The 19,045-nt window shown below is 37.9% G+C and overlaps 1 protein-coding gene across 2 annotated transcripts in view; it reads right to left on the reverse strand.

The window, feature by feature from the left end:
* PAFAH1B1 (platelet activating factor acetylhydrolase 1b regulatory subunit 1) overlaps nt 1–19,045 on the reverse strand; it is a 36,233-nt gene that overhangs the window by 5,178 nt on the left and 12,010 nt on the right. For both annotated transcript variants that reach the window (XM_083805900.1, XM_083805901.1), the window contains exons 2-10: nt 14,022–14,234; nt 11,117–11,201; nt 8,735–8,809; nt 7,539–7,745; nt 5,583–5,751; nt 3,887–3,989; nt 2,892–3,120; nt 1,400–1,501; nt 593–749 (exon numbers count right to left, since the gene is read on the reverse strand). In XM_083805900.1, coding sequence (XP_083662026.1) covers nt 593–749; nt 1,400–1,501; nt 2,892–3,120; nt 3,887–3,989; nt 5,583–5,751; nt 7,539–7,745; nt 8,735–8,809; nt 11,117–11,201; nt 14,022–14,053 — 1,159 coding nt within the window. In that variant the 5' untranslated portion in view covers nt 14,054–14,234. The remainder of the gene's footprint in view (nt 1–592; nt 750–1,399; nt 1,502–2,891; nt 3,121–3,886; nt 3,990–5,582; nt 5,752–7,538; nt 7,746–8,734; nt 8,810–11,116; nt 11,202–14,021; nt 14,235–19,045) is intronic.

The raw sequence follows: 19,045 nt of genomic DNA on the forward strand, positions 1-19,045 counted from the left end.
ACTAGTTTTATTAGAAAACCTTAGTAGCCAATTCCAGGTCCACTGCTAACCTAGCATACACAGCTTTAATGAAGAAACTAGAAACTGCCCAAGGAGTACAGAGAAAGAAACAATACAGAAGATTCCACAGTAAAGCTAGTTTTGTTGAGTGAGGAGTGTTTTTGCTAGGGTAGGGGGGGGGGAACTGACATCTATCAAGTTCTGGTAATACTAAACTGGAATGCCCAGTAATTACAATTAACATTATTTCCTGACTCTTTTACCTCGTCCCCTGCCTTTTTTGTTGTTGGCAAGCATTTGTAATACAGCGCTGCCCCAAATCCCTGCACACTCAGCAATGAAGGGTTCCAGAACACCTTGACAGTTAATGTCTTCGTCCAACGTGCAACACTGGCAGCAGAAGTGGAAAAAAACTTAACACTCTAAATTCCTATCTGTCCTTATATGACTAAGATACATATAGCACAAAACTTCACTGGAATCCCAAAATGTGAATGCCTAGCTTGGTACTCAACTTCAGCTGGTGAAGATGTAGAAAAATTTGTATCTCTGGTTCTGAATGTCTCAATAAGTACTGTGGAACAATACATACCCAAAGAGGTAACAAAGTGTTCGTGCGCATTGAGGGTTTTCATGCATCGTTTGTTCTTGAAGTCCCAGACACGTAGAGTCTTGTCATCAGCACAGCTCAAAATAAACTTCCCCCCAGAATGGAACAGAACGCCACGTACCCAGTTATCATGGCCCACCTTAAGCACAAAGAGACATTAGTGAGCAGATGCATGTTTTAAGGCTGAATACTCTACAATTTACGCTGTGACAAACTGAGCAATTCTTTGCTCTGCTCCTGCAAGGAGATCATTTATTTTTCTAAAACCTATTAGAATTCGAGGTTTACCTTCAGTTTCTATTATTACATTTATTATATCAGCACTATCAACAATGTGAGTTCCTGTCCTTGAAGGCAAACAAACAGCGGTTCTCATGTGATCTCCACCAATCCTGCTCCCCACCCCAGCGCTGACATCTAGTCCAACCTGAATACAGGCAGGAAAACAACAGCCCATAGCCCACGGGAAGACCACCACATTGAAAGAATACGACATTCCACTGAAGACAAAATTCAGCTGATTATCAGCATTTCCACTGACAAATCAAGCTACTAATTATAACAACTACACCACCATGCTCCTGCATTTATACTACGTATTTTGAAATTCTTAGTATTTCTTAGCAACAAGAGCTGAAATACAGAAGCCATTGAAATTGTCTATTTCCAGTGTGCGCCTTATTACAACAACTTTGTCTTTTCTACAAAAAAAAAAGAAGATAATTCACTACATTAAAGTTGGAGTTAAGTACACAGCTATCACCACCAGAAAAACACCAATAAACTTACAAGTGTCATAAGGCACATGCCAGTGCTAATGTCCCACATCTTAATGGTCTTATCTCTGGATCCAGACAGCAGAAAAGGCCCAGGCTTGCCACTCTTCTTAGTCTGCAGAAAATTATGTTTTAAGTTATGGCATATACAGGGGGGAAAGAAGAGGGAGAAAGCAGATCCTTTGAGTGCTATTTCTTAGTAGAAAAATTAGATTATAGGACAGCTTACAACTAATAAACACACAATGCTAAAGCTAGGATTCACAGGCATTTTGTTGCTAACACTAGGAGAAATAAACAAAAAATGAAAGGAATTAATCTGTTGAAAGAATTAATTTTATGTCCTACTCATATACCAAAAATACTTTGAATCCAAACTTGCCTACTGCAAGACATTGAATACAGTGGTAGGTGCGGTTCAAATAGAGTTACACATCTCAGGACAAACGAGTATGAAGTTCAGACATACCTTTGTGTCCACATTCTTCATAAAAATGAATGAAGCAATTTAAGAATTTTTGGAAAGTCCCTACTCTGAGCTTATTGCCATTCGATACCAAGCAAAGTATGAATGAAACACTTAATTCTCAGAACTTGAAATGCTTCAATTGTGAATTTAATATTAACTTGCTTCTTGCTCAAAGCTAACTACTGTAATGTGACATGTATAGTTGATCAGACCAGCAGAGGGCAGTGGAGACACCACTTCAGATAATTATCACTGCAAGACGAAGTGAACATTCGGAATTTAGCTTTAATTACTCTTAATTAAAAGATTGTAAGAATCTTTTAAGGATGCAAGTAAAATTTGACTGAAATAATCTGTAAGATCCATCAGTAGATAAGTTCCTGCCTTCAGCGTATCTGCTTTTCTCCTGGGGTATTCAGGTTCTTTATGGGCAGGGTAGAAATGTTTGTTGTGTTCTTTAAACTAGAAATAAAAGTTAATTTCTTCTACACTTTGTCATCCTTAAAAGGAAAATTTTTGCTGACCTTTAGTAAGCCTTTCTTAAAGATTTAATGGCCAAACGACAGAATATGTATCCATGATCATACAAATGCTTTTTTTAAAAAAGAATGTTTTCTCATTTCATTAACTCTGCACACTAGGAAACTGAGGTCAAAGCTTAATTCAAATGCAATAACATTTTCAATTACATCCAAGGTAGCTTCATTTCTAACTTGCTACTCCCCCTACACCTTTCATTTGCCTAGGATCCTTATAAACTTCATGTTATGCTAGATAAGCTACCTTCCACGTTTCTTTGTACAGGTATGTGAACACGGTTCCACTCTCTACCTCAGAAATAGCCTCTCTCTAAACTTCACTTTCGTTAGTGCATCTTACTGTTAAAGCACAAAAGCACTGAGCCTATGAAGCCAAGAGGGGGGATTAATGTATATCAAGTATAACCAGCAAAAACCCCTCATATACCTGCTGTACCTGCAGATATTTTGAGAACAAAGCATAGTAGTTTCACATTTATTAGCATTGGAAACATTACCTCTGATCCCGTAGCTTCTGATATGGTGGAGTATGAGCTCTCAGGAGCCCAGGAAATGCATTCTACCACATGCTCATGTTCTCGGAGCTCAGCTTTGCATTCCTTTGTCGCTACCACCCAAACACGCACTGTCTGGTCATTAGAACAACTGGCAATTAAGGTGCCATCCTGGTTAGGCCGCACCATGCGCACCCATTCTCTGTGACCCGTGAAAGTCTTCACACAGTAACTATTTAAAACAGAGAAACAGAAAGTAATTAACACTGCAGTAAAACCACTATACATGCCTTTGAAATTTAAGGGCAGTTGACCTACTCCTAGAAGTTAAGCTAAGCTATTTTAGCATGCATGTCAGTTCTGGCTGATGTACAAGGCCATAAAAACAGTTTATGGTAAGAAGTTCATATGAGAAAGAAGCAACAGTTAAGAACAAGCAAATACTTATTAAGCTAAAAAACAGGAAGCTGGGGGGCTAAAAATAAAATTGACACCCCAGTTTGCATTAAATACGTATTTTAAGAACACAGATTTACAAGTCATTCAGATAGCCTTCACCCACAACCTTGAGCCAATGGATGAATTAAAGAGACTACTGAAGAATGAAATAAGCAATAAGGCTAAAAAAAATTTAAAATTCAAATTCTTCCTCTGTGGCAAGAAAGGTAACAGATTTCTCCTCCCTCCTGTCATATTCTTTAAACTTGCAGTTAACCACTGTATTTATATTCCTACCTGGTCCTGAGTTAGTGTTATACCTCCATAGCTCCCAGAAAGATAAAGCCGGTTACCTTTAATTAGCAGCTATGAAAACCCTGTACTTAAAAGATTTAAGGCAGAAGCCTTCAGTTTATAACTGAAAAGAGCATAATACCATATCTCAATTAAAAAAAAAGTCTTGCTGACATTCAAGATGCATGTTGGCCCACTTCCTTTTAAAAAGTGCTTTTTTTGTGTGTTTTCTTTAGGTAGTTATGTTTAACTACAATTGCACTTACCCTGTTTGGACTTCCCACATTTTGATAGTTTTATCCCTTGAGGCAGAAACTATATGATCTCCATTGGGCATGATGGCTACTGAAGAAACATTATGATCATGACCTAAAAACAAAAACAAACTTTTATTAAGTGGTACCGTAATATTGTTTTTACAGAGCATATAGGACTTGCTATTCATTTATCTTGAGCAAGTAGCTATAGCAGTAGCCTTTAGCACATTTTATGGAATAATCTTTAAATGTAAATTTACCATACAGTCCAGGTATTGAGCAACCTTTAGGATTGTTTCAAAAAAAATTTTAAGATGTTTTAAAAATAGACATTCACCACTGCAAGCAAAATTTCCTTTGTAACAGTTACAAAGCTTGGCAGTTTAGAAGAGAGCTGCTATGGTGACTATATTTGAAATTATCAATTAGGTCTGCTTACAGTATTCTGATGCACTATGCAGAAGATGTCTCAAAGGAAAAGAGGTCTTCAGCAAGAAAGCATGCCAAACCTCACTGTATGTGCATAATTCTAGAAGACTGAATGTTTCCAGCATCTGATATTAGATATTAGTAAGATACCATACTGCACTGATTCAAGAGCCAAGTAAGAACCAGTTGTACATACATGAAAGCAACTTTTACTGTTGAGACTGCTGGACTCGAACTACAAAGCAGCTACACTGGTAACCAAGTATCTGAAGTTCTAAAGTGTCAGAGAATACTAGTTTCAGTGCATGTACTGTACAATTTCCCCTTGAAAATATAATTTATTTCATTTTACTTGAAATTGACCTACATGGAACTATTTCACCCATGCTCACATTATAACATCCAGTTCATAAAATTATACCTGCTGCATGTGTGTTCATATAGAGATGCTTAAAGACTGCAAAAAAAAAAAAAGAACTGGAACACTACTTTATTTTCTCACCATCACCCAGCTGTGTACCATGTTCCACTGCAACATCTGTTCTTTATCTACAATAGTGTTCTGTGGTGTTTGAAGAACTGTACGCATAAAAAGTCAACAGCTTTCTGTTTTTCTTTGGTGTGTGTGTTTATTCTTATACAAGTCTCAAACATTCTTTATTCCTACTCACCACTTCTACAAGATGACATTAGAAGCATATGAGACAAGCAGCAGTATAAAAATGTTTTCATATTAAGACTATAAAATGAGGAGTTACTGTTAATACCTGGATCTCTGTTGTGGTTGCTTTACTTTCCCATTTTTTTGTCCATGTTTTTTGAGACTAATGCACTAGGCACATTCATATGAAATCAGACAAATATGAAGCAAAAGACTGCACAGTACATATAGAACACTTTTCACCTTACCTGTTTCCTTCCTGAATCAGCACTTTAGGGAAATAGCAGACAAAGATAACAAAAACTGTACCTTCAAATCAGTAGAGAGTTATCTGGTAAACATTTAATTTTCGTAACTAATCTGCTCCAACTGCCACTTCCATATCATTATGGGGAGTTACCCACAGCATCACGCATAGCAGATTTGAGATGCTATTTCGTTCCATAGACACTGAACATATACTTCATTTACAGAGCACTCGAAGCATTATAACATCCCCTTCTTTCTTTTGGACAATACTGTGGTTTATATCCTCTTTCCACATCAGCAGTTTTCCTGGATCAAGAAAATCTCTTCACTTTACAGACCGCTAAATGAGTTCCCTTTATACCTTACCGTGCATAGTTCTGATGCACTCAAAGCCCTGGAAATCCCATAGCTTAATGGTCATATCAGCAGAACAGGAGGCCAATAGTTTGCCAGTGTGGTCAAAGGAAATATCTTGCACAGAGTCTGTATGCCCCTTAAGGGTTCGTTCAAAGTCTCCTGTCTCATAATCCCACACCTGACAAGTGAACAGAAAATCTGTTAGCAGCAACCTATTACTCGTTGTGATCTCCAGCCTTACATTTGCACTCTGCAGGCTAGTCTGGCACCTTATTCAATAATTAAATTGAGAAAGAGACAAAGAAAGACCAGTAAAAGCCTAATAACATTAAAAAAGCATTATTTTAATATGATTTTGTTACCTATAGATCTATTCCTTTCTATATTGTTTCCTTAACTCTAGTGACACAGCCTGTTTCTAGGTGGTGCAGAAAGCACCTTCTTTAACAATTCCCCCCTCCTTTTTCTTGTCTTTACTGTGGCTCCAGAACTAAACAGCTAGCATTCTGTCTAAAAGAAGAACAACATTTAGAATGCAGTGGTTTAGTAATAATCCAAACCACTCTTAGGAGTTTGATTTATACGCATTAGCTAAATCACAGAATTTGTCAGAGATTAAACAGATGTTTGCACAGTTAGTAACTGGAGGATACCATTCTCACCTCCTAATTAAGTCAGTCTTCTATCACCTAACCTTAAACAAAGCCTTTGAAACAAAACAAGCTCCTACAGATTTTATTGTGGGGTCTCTCTCAATCACAAAATTAGACATTTAATTTTAAATTGTATTCCAAATGAAACAAAAGAAAACAAAAAACACCCAACAGCAAAAGAATCCATCATCCCCAACAGATGTCAATCACTGGGAATGCAACAGTCAAAAATCATGCTATGCAGCTTGGTTTCCAGCATAAGGAAATTCATCCACTGTATCCATAAGAAGGAGTAAAGAATAACCAAAGCTAATTAGGCTCCTGTATAACATCTAACAAACGCAGAGCTGTCACTGTTTCAGTTGACCCAGTCTGCTTGAAGAACAAAAGACCAGTCTTTGATGCTCAAGCCTGCCACAGAAACAAGAACGAGTTAAAAGTTTCTCATGAACTAGATCTGATATGTGTTTTAATCTTCTCCAGTAAGTAGCCACTATTAGAAAAACTTGTATTTTTTAAGCACATTATTTAATATGCTACTGAACCTTTTTCAGAACAGCACTTTTCCAAATAGTTCTCAAAACAGCACAGATGGCAGCCATGAGAAATATTCTTTATCTGGCAATTTGTCTTAAACCGTGACATTCAAAGAAAAACAAAATGCACAATTTTGTTCTTAGAGGATGTTAAAATAAGAAGCTACTTGCCTACTATAACAAATTTGTTTGTGTCACTGTACATTGCAATAAACGTCTATGAAAACCATTTAGAGTTACTGAAAGTCTCTCCTGAAAGTCAGGGGGAATTCATGGGACTTGCATGTCCCACTTAAAAATAAGTGGGAAGAAACATTCTTCAGTTAAGAACTCATCTGTGGAACCACTAACTTAGCTTTAAAAATAATTTCTTCAGATGACTTGAGGCAATTCTTCCTCCCCTCTCATCACATCTCTATACACTCTGTATGACACTCCTCCTCACTGAGCAGTCAAACTGCATTCTTCCCTCACCAACCATTTATCTTTCCAGTTCCTAAATCCACATTAGCTTATTATTTCTTCACAAGCCAAAGGAAAGTCTTCTTAAGTTAAAGGAAATTAAATACTCTTGCAGATATTAACAGGACCAGCATAGAACTATAATTTGTAGATTACACATGGAATCATATTCGAAAGAACCGTCCCTACTGATGCTAAAGCAGAATCTGAAACAATCTTTCACTGGTAGAAAACATGTTCACCCTGAAATACTGACGTTACATATTATTCATCCTCAGACGTCCTTATTTTAATTTTCTGTAGCAAGCACGTACCTTTATTGTGGCATCCTCTGAAGCAGAGACCATAACACTGAAAACTGGATGGAAAATTACTCGAGTGACAGGACTCCTGTGTCCACTCAATGCATACTTCTCTGGAGGACGAGGAATCCACTCTTTAGGGTCTCGTTTTTGACCAAGAGGTCCACCTGATGTAAATTCTTCCTTAGCTTCATTCAGCTTTGATTCTAATTCCATTACCTATGTTTATGGGTTTTAAAGAGACCATTTATTTCTACTCTTACACCAAGATCTAAATCAGCTATAGTGATACCCCAAACACCAACTGGCTCCCAAATCCACAGAAAAGCAAAAATCCACACCAATTACCAACGCTCAATAGCACTGATGTTACTAAAAAAAATCAGACCTAAATCAACCACTAATTCCCCTCTCACTTTCGCAAGAGAAGTTCTACCAAATCATATTCATCCAAACACTGTACAAAGTTGCACTAGCAACTAACTCAAAGTTTTGTTTTTTCTTTACTAATTTTGACGAACGATTGCAGGAAGTTTTGTTAAGCAAAAGGGATCTGACTACTGCAGTATTTTTTTGTATCCTTGAGATGGCACGTGTTAGCCAACAGCAGAGAAACTGAAGGTGTAATAACATCCTAGGTATATTAACCTCTAGGACAGATAGGCCTTTATTATTAGTACACTGATTTTTAAGGCTTTTAATACTCTCTAAACCCACTGAAGCATTACTAAAAAGAGTTTTGTACTGTCCATTTGCAGAAGAATCACTTGCTCTAATGCACTGGAGTTAATGGTATCTCCCCTTTAATGTAACAGCCAAAAACCCCAGCAGCATAGGTTTTTACCTTCTTTCTAAACCAGTTAAGCTGTCTGGAGAAGCTATCCAATCTTTCTATTCACAAATTGCCTTCAGGCACCTTTTTCCTTTCCAGCTTCAGAAATTGTACATACAATCCATAAACTGAAGTCAAGAAATGTTTATAAATAGGCTGTGAGGATGTTTCTACTAGTACTAAGATGGACAAAACATTTTCTACGACACTGAATTAGCTATTTTCCCCTACACAAGTCATCCAAATTAATTTTTGAAGTGTTTTCTAAACTCCACGCTTGTCTGAGAAGGAAAACATGTACCACTCTGTTTAGTGATGAGTGTTTGGTTTTAGTTATAACTTTTTATACAAGTAAATCTATCAGACATCTACTTACCTTCTTTTGTAATCTTATAACTGATGTCCATTTCTTCTCCAGAAGTCCGGCGTACTTCTTATCTAACTCTTCATTCTAGGGGGGAGGAATGTTTAAATAAATAAATTCTAGGTCCAAAGCCTCCAGAGGTATTTCTTCAAAAGTAACAAACAGGTCATTTTAACAAAAATCTCTTCACCACAGAAAAAGAAATTGAAGCAAATTAAAAATACAGCAGCAGCAGAGATTAATGATGCAAGATCCTGCAAATAAAATCTAAAAACTAGGACTGATCTTCATTACTTGAAGTCTTTTTAAGTGTTATGCATTTCTGTGTAAGTTGGGTCCTGTTTTATTACAGGTTTTCCCCTTCTCCTGCCCCAACTAACCCTCATAAAAACAACAGTATATAGCACACATTGACTGCAAGGACCAAGGCATACAAGACTGGTAATTAGCTTCTAAAAGACAATCTTCTTTTCACATCCACCAACTAGAGCGTTATGAGCTAATGAACTCCTACCTACAACCGTTAAGACCGTGTTAGCTGCGTTACTTGTTAGCACAATGCATTTTATTTCTCACAGAAACACACACTGTTTGAGTGGCAACCAGCTGCCAGAGCAGGATTACATATATTCCATCTCACTTGAAAACCATTTATCCCAAACTAATTCTGAACTTTTTTGAAGACTTAATCATAGTTAACCTCAAATAACCACCGTAACATTGCACTGTTTTGTGCCCAAATCTCAAAGACAAGCTTGAACTTCTCCCAGCACCTTTACCTTTGTACCTGCAGCATAGAGCAGACTACTAAACCTACTCCACAGAACAACACCTCTGATACTGGAAAAATCAACAGTGATTTTGTAACTCTAATGAAATTTTAATGATGGATAATTTTCTTCCTCTAAATATTTTTCTCCTTTGGGCTCTAGGGAATAACTGGGGAGCTACAACGAACAACTGATGTTATTGCAAAAGCAAAAGCTCTATTTTTTTTTCCCTCTCACCTGTTAACACAAGGAAAAAAGCAACACAAAAACAAGCAGCATCATCAGAAGCACAGAATAGTGTGTGAAATGCTGCACTGCTTCATTCTATGTACAAAGTGAAAATCTCATACCAGAATAATTCTATTTTGTCATTTTATAATCCCACCTAATTCAGAATTTTCATCTAAGAAAGTCATATGCAACTTTTAGTAACTGCATTTTCTATTTCCCTCAAGACAATCTAGCCTATTTAGATCACCTTTTTAACTTTTGGGAAGAGAAAACTTAATTAGGTTGATAGATAAAGCAGATAAGGGAATGGTATTAGGATTTTCAATTATAAGTACGGTATTCCAATTTGTAATTTCTACTTGTTTATTAGATGCTAGAAGCAGACTGGAGAGATTAACTTATACTTCAACCAAGCATTTGGGAAAAAGAACAACACAATAATTATGATAGAGGGGAGGCAAGGATTTATCAAAAGTCATCTCATTGAGGCTTACGATACATTCCAGGTGTCTCCAGAGAAACAAATTAAAATGAAATGCACAGCCCTAATAAATGACAACCTAAAAATCATACCAAGGAAGAATCATCCGTTACAAAGGCAAATCAACAGAATTAAGTTGCATGAAATGACTGGTCCAAGTCAATAGCATCCGTACAGCCTGACAAAGTGAACTGTGTACCAGAGCTGACCACCTTCTATTAACTGTTTAGATCTGCCCTCCTAGTACACCGTTAACCAACTAGTATGCAGCAGTCCCAGGCAATGATTTAACTACTGACCCAACTGCCATCACAAAACGGACCTCCACCATGCGCTCTGTCTGATAAATACAAAAGACAAAAGCAATCCTGTTTTGTCTTCCTGTTCCCAAAACATGACCATGAGAAATCAGCTTCCAAAGTTGCAATCTTATACCATTTCAAGTCTGGTGACAAGAGAACAGTCTTCAGTTTTATTAGTTTGTACTGCAGGAAGTTTATGCTTTTATGCAGAATTCCAAGATAAGAATAAGCACAGTCAAGGAAATGAGTTAGTTACAGGGAGGGGAGGATGGATGTACGCAACAGCAGGAAACAAATCAAACGTGAAAACTAAATGCATTCTTCTGATCATTACGAACAAAATAGGTGATCTCAAAAGGCCCTTTCCAAGCTGAACAGACTCCAAAGCTCCCTGCTCAAAGCAACATCACCTCGAACAGATTGCTCAGGACCACATCCAACGATTATTTTTTAATTTTATGTTAAGACAATAAGCTGTATGAGTATCACCTCCAATTCTGATGGCATGAGCTAATAGGTAGATAAAGCGCATACATATTCAGAAGTGACACATTTCAATATTATAAACTCTTTACTTAGAATATAGATGAATCATTTTGTTTGAACTCACCACATCTAACTCAGCTTCCTTTTTAAAAACTGAATATGCCTCTTCATAGCCATTAGAACGAAGGTAGTCTGCTATTGCTCGATTTCTAAAAAAAACAAAACCAGTAACAGTATCTTTAGCCATAGTTCTGGATAAGAGCGCAAGGATTGTTTTTTTTTTTATCATTACAAAAGCATGATCAACATCTTATGTCTTCAGTGCAGTACATCATCTAGAATTATAAGGCTTGTTAAAAACCCAAGCAAATTTCTACAATACATTCGGTAAACATTTTGCTTCAAGATGTAAACAGCAATACACTTATATCTTAGAATGTATTTCTTATTTCAGGATTGATGAAGGTGTTGTTTCTTTTCTTTTACATTACCAAGCATTGGAGTATTGCAATGTCTGTATGTATATGTCTGTATTGCACATAAAACCTAAAGCAGGTACAAAAAAAGATGACCATGTCTACACATTAACTTTGTAGCTTCATCACTTCATCACAGTACTTAAGAGTACTCACAAAATTTCGCTTCAGTTAAACTCAAATAAAACCACTCAGCTTAAGAGAAAAAATTCTAGTTTTGTTTTTCATAATGATACAATAACATTTAGCTAGATTACAAGAAAGGATAGTGCCTGTGACCAAAACGCAGTGCTTCAAATTTTATATTTCTTCAAACTACCCTTCACTTCAACAAAAGATAATTACTAAATCTGTTTTGAACCTCTCTCTCAATATAGTTCACATTTGTTTTAGACCTGCTCGTAACACGAAAGAACAAAGTTTCAATAGTATTCCAAGACTTCAACAAGCAGACAGCATCTTTTGTTTGTTTTATGATGACAAGACTAAAGGAAACCCTGCATTTTCAAAATGTACTTCAGATGTGGAAGTATTTTCAAATTACACAGCAAAGTTTGCTTAAGAGAAGAAAGCTTAATGTTCTGAAGAGACTTAAAGGTAAAATTACTTTCAGGTACTTTATTAGCCTCCAGAAGGAAGCCTGGTTTTGCCTTCTTGGTATCCCTCACTTTCTTGAGAGGTAGGGGTGTGTGTGGGTGGGTGTTAACCAGATGACCTCCAGAGCTCCCTTGCAACCTCAACTATTCTGTGCACGTGCATGCACGCATGGATGTACACACGGAACACGTGCAGCAACTACAATATTTAAGTACGCTGACATACGGATACCTTTTAAAAACAAGACATCAGAGTATCATCTGTGCAAGGCATTTAAGAAAGATTAAAACACTGATAGCTGAAGAAAGAAACAATAATGGCAGTGCCCTTAGAGGAATAAAAAGGCTACTTTTAATTCTGGTTCAAGTATGTCTTGAGCACGTAATTAAGCCATCTGTTTCTGGGTTACAGAAAGCAATATCAAGCTAGGGTAGAAGAGTCAGGCCAAGTTCTCAGCAACTCAAATGCAACCATTCCCTCACAGTACCCCCCCAACTCCACCAGCTCAAGTCCTCCACATACTGACTTGTCAGTACACTTTGGGAACATGTTCTACACTACTATGAAGACATCGCTTTGGTCTTTGTTCTCCACATTATGCTACCTATAAGAAATGTCACACACGGAAGACAGACCTTGCTCAGCAAAGTCAGAGTGCAGGCTCTAGCGGACATCTGAAAATAGACAGCCGACATCTGAAGCATACAGAAAATACCATTTGGAAAGATAGAGCATCTGTCAAATACGCTGTATATATCGCAGTCAATGCTACTGGATATAATCTTGTTGTGGACAAGAGCCAACGCGTTAACTGACATTTGTTCTGAGAAAAATTGCTTTTCACATGAAAATTCTTCCTGTGGCTTTAAGCACATTCTTCCTTCCTACTTATTCAGTCTCTCCTCAGACAATCAACTCTACAATTCTACATTCTAGCAGAAATTCCAAATTTCTCCCCATAAACCAAGTATGAGAAAATGTATTGCCTTCTTCTCTGGAGGTAATCATGGTCTCTGGTCATTCCCCATTTCCACTCATAAAGGTCATTACTTCCATCTCCCCATTAACGTATGTACTCTTTGAAGTTTTGCCAGAAAACTTCAGAGAATTGCTAAAAAATTGTAATGTTGAATGTGTTAAAACCCCAGAGCTTATCCAAATTCAACGAACAGTCGTGAAAATCAAAAGTTGAAGAGAGCTTCTAACTCTAAGAAGCTTTATTAAGAAGTACAGCTCACCTAGGACAAGAGACACAAAAGCTAAGTGACAGCTGGTCTGTACTTTTACAAAAGAAAACAAAGCCAAACCACAATCTCTAAGTAAATCTATGAAACTGCATAACATGCAAGACATTCCCATTCTGACTGCTACCCACCACCTGCTCTATCGTGATTTATTACAGAAGAGAAAGCAAACTAAAGCATGGAATTTGACAGCTTATTCCTAGCCTTAAAATCTGGAAAGAATTCCATATTTCAATTGAATTAGTTTTTTTTTTTTTTTTTTAATTATACCATTATTTTAAACACAACATAAGCAGGCAAAGATAGATTGTAATCACAGTGCAGCACATTCTCATTAGGTCCTTGTCTTCGTTAAGGAATAAAAAAACCAAAAGCGTCATAATTTACACAAGATAAAAGTAGAATTCACAAATAAGTTTGGAGCAAATATTGTAATGCATTTATTATAACCCTTTCATAATTTTGTGGATGAAGTTGAAACAAAAGAACAGATAATAAATTATAACAAAAATTAAGAATCCATTTTTGATGCCACTTCCCATCTCTATTATCAAATGCCTGAGCTTGTATAATAAGAGCACAGAGATCAAAACCATAGTACATGGTACTTGATCAGACTGTGAGCAGAGCCATTCTGTAAAATACAGATGGAAACAAAAGTTTATTTTTAAAGCTTAATGAGACACACACTTAAAAAATAACTACTGCTTACAGTTCATCTCGTTGCCTTTGTGACAGCACCATTGTGGCTGTGATGTCAGGTTAACGTGATTCAGCAGTGGCTGCCTCCTCAGGATCTAAAGTCTTAGGAACCCTGGATCCACAACTCAGTCTGCCACAGAGTGGCTCAAATCAGAAATATTTCTCCAGATGTGAAATCCAATAGGAAAACCCAGAGGCATTCAACACAGAAGATTCAATCCATCTAGAAGGAAGAGAAAGAGATAGCGTTAATTTCATTTAAATAAGCATTCGGTCACTCTGGGCTGACGAGAAGATTTAGGTACCCAGATCACAACACTATGGACAGAGTAAACTGACTGAATTTTTAAATGCCATTTTATTTTGCTACTCTGAATTGTGCCCTTATAGCACATTTGCAATCTGGATTGAGTAGCCTGGAGAGCCTTGCACCCTTTTATTATTCCTCTTCGTACCATTGTTCCCTCAAGAAACGGGGAGCTGAAGACATCCTCAGACACAGCCCAGTCCTAGGTTATAGGCTACCATGTAATTCTCTTGCGACGAAAAGAACTCGGCCCTACCTTAAACAACCTACTTTTTGCACTCACTACCCCCATCAAAGATCTGCCTCCCCAAATGCTCTATCCTTAGGGTAGACTTTTATCTTCTCTAGATCTATATAGCCTCACCAAATCAAACGCAGCAAGGTTTGTTTCAGTTAATTTTCAACATGCTCTTGCATCTTTCAAGCTAGGGGTACAGCTTAGGCAAAGAAGAGAATGTTCCCAAAGGGCCCCACAGATGCTGCCACAGCACGCTTCAGGCCATAACCAACACCACGGCACCCGCAGTTTGCTCCTGCGGCTCACTGCTGGCACTATATTGGGCAGCTCTCTAGGATTTACCCAGCGTCTTTAAAGACTATGGCTATAATTCAGCAGATGAACTTTACAGGTAGGTTGTTACACATTTATATTAGACAAATTATTCTTCTGTCCTGCTAACACTACATGAAAAAGTTCCCAAGAACACTGTTCTAAAAAGAGTATTTGCTCTCTTTTTAGTCATGCGTTAATAGAGCTTAGCTTATACACACACAATTATTTATACAAATAAAATCTAGCCCAGGTTTGGAGCACAGCAATTTTTTAAACAGATCTTCAATCTTAACAGAGCAGCACAAATTCCATGGTACAGAGTTCAGAGTCTGTCAGAAATTGTGCCTTTCTCAAACGACTTATTTTCCCCCCATTATACGGTATCTTCTGATTCAGTAACAAATTTACTCTTAACGTGAACAATTACTAGTAACTAACTATTCTTAGTGTGCAGACTACTTCAAATTCCCTGTTTTAATCTTAGTCAAGAATGTAGCATTAAAATCATTTTAGCAGCTTTGCTTTTTGATTTCTGCATTGCAGGTACTCTTTTGTAAGAAGCACGATTATGAGAAATGCTGAAGTTGGCATTTCTTGCATGCTGGTCAAGAATCTGTACATACAATCATTTACTGAAGCTGTTAAGAAAGTTTCACTGAGCAGCTTTTAGCAATGAGATAAAGTGATCACGACAGCGTAACAAAGACTTCAGGAAATATTAGTTAGGTTTCTACCAACTACTTCAGAACACACATGTTCCCACTGCCTCTCCCCTACTGTTTTTCCACTAGACATACACGAGAGCTGTTGTACACAAAAGCCTTTCTTGTATTAAAATGTTAAAGAAAATACTAAGCTAATATCATTAACATCTGCTTATCCATCACAGGAGACCAAGAGTTGGTTTCTAAACCTGTCTAGGCTCTGCTGTCTGCTTCCAAATTGCAGCTGCCACTTGCATGTATTTCCCTCGCTGGTGGGTTTTCCACATCAAATGCTGTCCACCCTAATAGTGCACTGCAAGCTGTTTAGGGTAGCAGCACTCTAAACAGGCAAGACATCATTTAATTACTTTGACCTCTTCCCTAACAGCTCTTTCAGAAACAATCCAGATGAAAACCAATAGCACAGGTTCCATCCTTTCAGATAACAGAAGCAAACATTTCACTTTTTCTTGTCCCCTATCTTGCTTCCTGACAGGTAAAGTGGCAACTGGTTTTCCATAGATGCATCTTTTCACTACAAGGTAGGAGTACAGCACACAAATTCATGGAAATTTAGCTAATATATAAAAAAAATAATACACAAATGATCAGAATAAGTGCCCTCTAGTGGGCAATGCTGCTATAAATTTAAGTACTGAAAAAAGAGGCTTATAATGGCTGAATCTCTGTAGTTCAGGATGAGCATAGCAACTCTTTGATAAGCACTGAGAAGGCCAGAACGAGGCACTTCTCTGTACAGAGGCACTGTCTGAAGCACTGAGCAGCAGAACGCAAACATGAACATCCAAAAATTGCTTGCAGTTCTACACACAGCAGTAAAAACAACGGGTGTTTTTTGTATTATGAACCACCTCCAACCAGCAAACGCCCTGCACACCCCGCATTGGTGCAATAACCCCAGTAAAAACGATACCCCCAAGATTTCATCGTTTTGTCATTGCATCTAGCAGATGCAACAATAATTCATGCCTAAAACCAACAGCAACTAGGTTTACAAGGTGGCCCTTGACATGCCATCGAGTTAAAGGAATTCTGCCCGAAACAGAAAGGAACCCTAAACTTCCTGCTACATTCCCAACACTGATACTTTGTTGGCTCAAAGCTGAACCGCAACAGGGTTTTACCTACTTCCACTAGCTGCCTTATGAAACGTTTGTCATTTGACTAGGATTGTGGCACCGCAGTAGTGAAAAGGAAGTCACGTGGCCGTTAATGCAAATGTATATTAATACATGCAAAATCCTTTCATGAAAAGTAAATTCCAAAGTCTGGTATTCCATGAAATACAGCAATGCATCCTAGCCACAAGTTTGCCAAAGTAACAGTCAAAGGTAAAATAAGAGATTGTTTGTATCAAATCGAGTTTCATTACCAGCCTGGGGCAAATGACTGAATCGACTCCACCCACCGTGTTTATCCTGCAGCTTACAAATAATGGCTACTTAATCTGCTAAAGCCTTAGAATCCAGAGGATGTCTTGAATGCAGCATTAATTCTTTTTCTTCAGACCAAATTGGTGAATCACAGCACTTCTCTGCAAATATGAGCCTAAAGAGAAGATGAATTAAAAACTGGAAGTCCTATGAATATGGTAAGTATTTAGAAAGCAATGAATCTTCGAACCTTTTTATCTAAAGCCAAGTTGCACAGCTAGCAGTCTACAGGGAAAGCAATTCTTATCTGGCTTAGCTGGTAGTCAACAGGCACTGACAGTAAACAACTGTTATTTCTTAACTACTTTTGAAATATTGCCCGTGTAAAATAGGAAAGTGAGCAGAGATTATGGGACACGTTTACTTCAATGGATGGATGTGGATGAACAAGGTTGGGACAGGGTGCAACTGAGCTGCGAGCAGCTGAAGCCTACCTTAGTCCATCCCCCCCAAAACTGGCACTCATTTAACCAATGATCATGCTTTCTTCCAGCATCTTCCAACACTACCTACAGACGCCTAGCCCCCCTCATGGAGTGCAGTGTTACAATATGCCCAACGACTGTCCTGAGAACAAACATCGAGTCCGCACTATGAGGCTGCTCTGGAGCAGTCCCACCTCGCAGATTTCATGCACAACTAGACGATGGTGCAGCCACCTGCAAGCACTAGAAGGACACTAGGACACAGATCATCCTTGTTTGTTTAGAAGTTACTGCTGCGATGTAAACACGTCTATTTTATACACAACAGAGAGCAGACGAATATTGTCCACGTGCACTGCCTTCTTCCTTAGCCAGTGAGGGCTGTGACATACAAAGTTCCGTGGAGCAAGACTAACCAGTCTTCCTCCACTGCCTATCGAGGTTTATAGTCACCCCAGCATTACACACACACCCGCAGCCTTAGTAACGAGAGGAAGCAAGCGTTCAACAGAGAGAACCCTTGGGAAAAGCACCTATGCGTTACATCTTGTCTGACATCTGTGATTTTTAGCATCAATCATTTACTGTGAATAAGGTGGTGTCGACACAGAACCAGATCTTCTTTGAAAAAGATGAGTTTTAAATTTGTTCTGTATTATTAAGTACAGTAGAAAAAAAGAAAAAATGATTGAGCCTAAATAGAGCCATTCATGGAGTAATAACTACTAATTAAATGCAAAACAGGATGCACCTCCTTTTAATAGCCCCACCTGTATTGCAAAAGTTTTAGCTTCTAACTTACTGATATTTTTATTTCATATGATTCCATACTGATAGTCTGCATATAAAGCAAACTTCTGAAGACATACGACCTTGCAAAAAATGTGAGCTACAAGTGTTTTCAGCAACATCAGTTGTCTTTATAATCATTTTAAACTTAGGAGCTAGACCCAGCTAAACCCATAACACCAGAACAGGAATGACATCAAATGTTTGCCTTTCTGTTCAGTTTTCTGGAATGCACAGGTACCTGGCAGGAAAAGAAACACAGACATTACCCACTGAAATTTAAGTAACTACTTCTTTATGAAACTTCACAACACAAACCAAGCAAAAACTGCACGCAGCATCCCGCTCAGCTCCATTAACAGTAGTGTATCCTCAGCAGACAGCTCCGTTTTGTCTCAACTACTAACATTTCAGTAAAGATCACCTTTTATACTAAGGAAAAGACTCAGGAATGTCTGAGCAATACAGATAGAAGACCTAATTCAACCCTTAAGTGCTGTAGGACTGAAGAGTGGCACACTGAAGCACCACCCTTCAAAAACCAGAAACAAGAGCCAACTGTCATCCCAGGCCAGAAATGTTTCCCTACGTGAGTTTATCAATAGTGGTTTTTTTTTTTTTTTTTTTGAAAGAGCAACAAATTCAGAAGAAAAACCTGAAAAGCAGAAGAAGCCTTCCTTGTAAGAGAATATGGAATCAGCACAGCAGAGGTTCTTTGTTCTCATTAAAAACGAGCGGAAGACCCTCTGCTTCTTCATGTTGAAGCATCACCTCCCATTTCCCTTTCTCAATTAGGATCCGG

The sequence above is a fragment of the Anser anser genome (genome assembly GCF_964211835.1).
Source record: "Anser anser genome assembly, chromosome: 20".
Lineage (NCBI taxonomy): Eukaryota > Metazoa > Chordata > Aves > Anseriformes > Anatidae > Anser > Anser anser.